We start from the raw sequence: 4,839 nt of genomic DNA on the forward strand, positions 1-4,839 counted from the left end.
GGAACGGCAACAAAATTAAGATTTCAGGTGTACAGCCCTCTTAAGCAATCAATTTCCAGCTTTAACTCGATTAAAAACTATTAACGGATCGTAAAATCAATTTTGTATACCAAACCAATCCCAATTTGAATGTAACTATTGATAAGTTATATAAAATTATAAGAAATTGGGATAGGTTGTTAATTAAATAAGGAGTTTTATATAAACATTTTTTTATTATTTTAATTCATATACAATATTATAAAAAATTATATATATTCAAATATGTATTTTTTTTTGCTAACAGCCAATAATTACTAAAAAAAATTAATGTGGTCCAGATTTTTTATCATCCTTTACGTTCGTATGTATGTATGTACATACATATATGCATGTACGTTTTATTGTTTGAATTCGAGAATTATTAAATTCTTCTTCGGGTAACTTTGAAAATTTCATTAATGGCAGGCTTGAGTAAGAAAGCAACTGGTTCAAATTTTACGGGTTGATTCGAATCATTCAACAAAGACACTTCATATTTTGATATTGATTTGATGATCCCTAGGCGAGCTTGCATCATTCCGAATCGAATCCCTGTAATTATAACGAAGTAAAATAAAAATTGAACTACAACTCTTTCAGTAATTTAATGTTTATATTACCTATACATATTCTGGGTCCTTCACCGAAGGGTAAGCTCGAAAAAGGATGCATATTAATTTTGTTTTGAGGCAAATATCTTTCAGGGTTGAAATTATTGGGATCAGCATGGATTGCAGGATCTCTATGTATCCCGAAGATGGGAAATATGATTCTAGTTCCTTTTTCTATGACTACGTTGGAATTTGGAATTTTGTAATCCTTGGCGCAAACCCTGAAGAGGATCGAAAAAGTGGGACACATTCGAAGCGCTTCTGAAATGACATTTTGTCAGATTTGAACAATCAATTGTTGGTAATATTTTATAGATTTTTATTAACTCACCTTCTATGACAAGCGTAAGATATTCCATCTCTAATATCGATTCGTATGTAAGTTTTCCGTCGTGTTTTTTTGTGATTCTATCAATTTCGTCTCTCAACTTATCCTGTACCCTTTTATTTTTTGCCAGTTCATAAATGGCATAGCTTGCTGTCGTAGAAGATGTTTCAAAACCAGCAATGAAGAAGAGGAACACCTGTGCTGTTATTTCCAACAAGCTCATGCTTTGACCGCTTCCTGAAATATTAAGAAGTAAAGTCATTTATCGGTATTGATTTAAAGCCACGAATAATAGGAATACTTGTGCCGATATATTTATATAGATTTTGGCTGTTTCCTGGAATTTAAAATTAAAAAATGCTAAAATTAATTTAAAAAGTAGATACTTGAATTTTGTTTCCTATAAAATTTAAATAGTTTTCAAAATATAACAGATTATTCTGTACATATATAGATGTTAATTTCAATTTCAGATGATTTGTCAGCATATTATAACAATAACATTTGAGGAGAATGAATTTTTTGTTTAACCTTTGAAGGACGCAGCGTCGAGATCGAACGAGTGTCCCGAACCAGGTCGAGTAAGACCCCAGGCTTTTTTAATCAAAATACAGCTTTTCTCAATACAAATGGGTTCAATATATATCTTATTAATCATTTTATACATCGACATAAAACGACATAAACGACAAGCATCAAGACGCAAACGCACATAGGTAAGGCAAACAGGCGACTGCATGACTCAATAGGCCCGCGCCAAAAGCGATGAAAACAATAGCTTACGAAAATATAGCTGTCTCTTCCTCTCGAATTGATTCATCGATCAACAAAAATATGCAAGCAAACAGTCAAAAACATGACTTATCGCTACCGCCTTTAAATCATACTTTGGAACGTAGAAATGTATAAATGTATTTTTTATGATGTACCCCTTTTCTAAATCATACAAAATCTATTAAAATAAATTTCTTATAGTTCATTTTAGGAATAAAAGAAATATAGGGTGTATAGCTTTGAAAACCACATAGTTATTACGAAAATCGTAAAAAATGGGGCACTTGCATACCCCACTTCGGTGAGGGAGGGTTAATTATGGCTCGCAGTATGGCTCGATGACTGCGTTTATATTTGGCACTGAGAGGTTGCCAGGTTCGATCCCGTACCAATCTTTAATACTGCTGTTCAGACTTGGATATTTGTGACTACAAGTCGATCGTTTCCTTTTAGATTTTTCCAATTTATTTGATTTTTTTGTTGAAACGGTTCCTTTATCAAATTGCCAAAAACAATCCTACCCACTATGTCACAAATATCTGAATTTGATTTATGTACAATATGTAAAAATTTATGTAAAATTCTAAATCCATAATCCATCTCTATGAATTAATTAATTTTTAATTTCGTGTTTTCAGCCTTTCGACATACAGCGATTTATGTAATAAAAATGCTGCAATGTTTGTAATTAATTGTCTAGAAAGGTGCATTGGGTTTACCTGTTAGGCCTTCCTGGTATATTTAAAATAAAATAATACAAAATAAAATCAGTGCTTAAAACGCTTTTCATAAAACTCTAAGAAAAAATTTACTTATAAAATAAATGAAACGTTCGTATGTATTTTATTCATATGAATTCATTTTTTTATTTAAATATTATATATAATTTTTTAAATTAATTAGCATATTTAAGGAATCGTCCAATCAAATGCAGTGGGTGGAGTTATGATTTTTATTTTGACCAATAAATACGCTCGATTTGGATATGCATACTAATAAAACAAATGACGCGTAATTAAGTAAATATGGTAATTTTGTATAGTTCTTACCGTTTAATTCGTCATTATTTTTCATATCGATCAGAATTTGCAAAAAGTCATTCCTTGTCGTATTATTTTCTTCACGATACTTAATAGTTTCATCCACAGTCTTTCTGAAAAAATTCTCAACGTCTTTAGGCACTATTCTCACATGGAAATGTCTCACTACTGAAGGCGCGTATAATGTCAATATTTCCCTGAAGCATTTGATAAAATTTATGTCGAAAAATTTCTTCCCCATATTTCTAAAATCTGCATCTGGATATTTGAAACTATTAGTTTCTATACCGAAAGCACACGAACCTATCACATCGGTGCCGTACTTGGCGAGAGTCTCCTTGAAATCTACTTCGTTCCCCATCTTCACCTGCTCTTCCAGATAGTTCTCCAACTCTTCAGAGCAATTCAGCATGGTGTTAAACATATACTTCATTTTTCTAGACGTGAAAGTCGGTGTCAATTTGGTTCTAAGTGTCTTCCAAGCGTTACCTTCCATGTTGAAGATATGTTTGGAGAGGGGATCGCTAATTTCGTTCATACCCAAACCATGATCGGGAAAGTACTGGAAATCCTTCACCATCATCGTCTTAATCAGATCCAAATCGTTAATCATTAGAGCCTTCCCGTGTAGCATAAACAACCCCACGTAAGGGTGGTGTTTCGTCTCATTGTATATGTCAGCGAGATGCACACCTATTTGCTCTTTTCCAATTATCACTTTTCCGATGTTTCCGAATGGAAATGACGGTTTTGGGGAAAATACTCCTTTTCTCACCCAGTATGTGTAGTTATATTGGACAACAACATACAAAACGGTTAAAGAAAATATGAAGAAAATCACTAAATCTATCAGTATGTTGGTTGAAAATAGCATTTTAATAAAACAATTTATTTCTAGTATTGACTATTCACTGCAATCATCCTTCAACGACTGACTAAATTTATAGTGCTGCATTATTTTTTATAACCTGGTCGGTGACATATTTTTTTGTGACTTTTAGGTTGAACCCGACGTTTCAGTTTATGATTTCTATACAACTTGATGTGTAATCTCGGACTTATATTACAATAATAATCCGGTCTCGGGTCGTTTTCTATTTATATACACAATGCACACGTGCATTTTTTATTCATACTGCATTGTATGCATTGACATGCATTTATCATAAAAGAAATAATAATTTGCGATACCTATTCAGACGACAACTATTTACATACATATCTATGTATTAACTATGCTACTGATCGAAAATGTGCTTCAACACCATGATGGCGTCAAAACTTCCTAAGTTTTTTATTTTGAACAAACAACTGTCTGTTTTGGATTTTTTTCGCTTTTAACGGCTTCAAAACAAAAACAAAAAAACCGTGTTTGAGGTGAAGTGAAATTATCGTCAAAATTATTACACACATATGAACGTACCTACATATGTATGTACTTTTGACCAATTGACCGTTTCCAATTGACCTTCGCTCATGATCAAAACAAGCGTTGTTAAAAAAATTACAGCAATCATTACCTCATATAATGGTGCCTACGGACTAAACCAACGACGATTTTGGGCCAACTTTTTTAACCAGCAGGATAAAACCAGTAGCGTACAAAATATTGAAATTAAATCTAAATTAAAAAATTGAAATTAAATATCAAAATTAAGCTAAAGAGCGAGATTGCGCTAAAATTAGATCATCGTTGATGTTTTGAATTACAATGTTATTACGACGATACGCATTTAAAACCAGAGAAATATTACAATTTCTCTGCTTACGAGCGAAAAAAAATCTTGTTATTATTTCTTAAAAGTCGTCACGATATGTTACTGTATTTCGACCGTCGATGATCGTCGAAATAAAATTAATAATCATACATCATCCGATAAATTTTACCTCTGATTTAATTACTTGATTTATTTCGACGAGAGAAACAATTGAAGAATAAAAAAATCCATTTGATGTAACCGAAAACACCCCGGGTTAGCAAAAATCGTTGGATCACCCATACTAATACATGATATATTCTCAGTAACTCTGCTTTACGGGGAAGTAAAAATAATAATTCTTTGAT

General features: G+C 32.2%; 1 protein-coding gene across 1 annotated transcript; it reads right to left on the reverse strand.

The window, feature by feature from the left end:
- Nucleotides 1–278: 278 nt before the first annotated feature.
- Nucleotides 279–3,648, reverse strand: LOC143921650 (cytochrome P450 6a2-like). Its single transcript, XM_077445003.1, has 4 exons — nucleotides 2,784–3,648; nucleotides 964–1,197; nucleotides 642–893; nucleotides 279–573 (listed from the first exon to the last, which is right to left on the reverse strand). Exons 1-4 carry the CDS (start codon nucleotides 3,646–3,648, stop codon nucleotides 404–406), a joined length of 1,521 nt encoding a protein of 506 aa, XP_077301129.1. The 3' UTR covers nucleotides 279–403.
- Between the last annotated feature and the right edge of the window lie 1,191 nt (nucleotides 3,649–4,839).

This window comes from Arctopsyche grandis, chromosome 13 (assembly GCF_051622035.1).
Source record: "Arctopsyche grandis isolate Sample6627 chromosome 13, ASM5162203v2, whole genome shotgun sequence".
Lineage (NCBI taxonomy): Eukaryota > Metazoa > Arthropoda > Insecta > Trichoptera > Hydropsychidae > Arctopsyche > Arctopsyche grandis.

Excerpts from the sequence above, each read along its gene's own strand:
- LOC143921650 (XM_077445003.1), bottom strand. The coding sequence starts at position 3,648 with ATGCTATTTTCAACCAACATACTGATAGATTTAGTGATTTTCTTCATA. Across the intron at positions 1,198-2,783 it reads AAATAATGACGAATTAAACG|GAAGCGGTCAAAGCATGAGC; the intron begins GTAAGAACTATA and ends TTAATATTTCAG. Across the intron at positions 894-963 it reads TCTTACGCTTGTCATAGAAG|AAGCGCTTCGAATGTGTCCC; the intron begins GTGAGTTAATAA and ends ATGTCATTTCAG.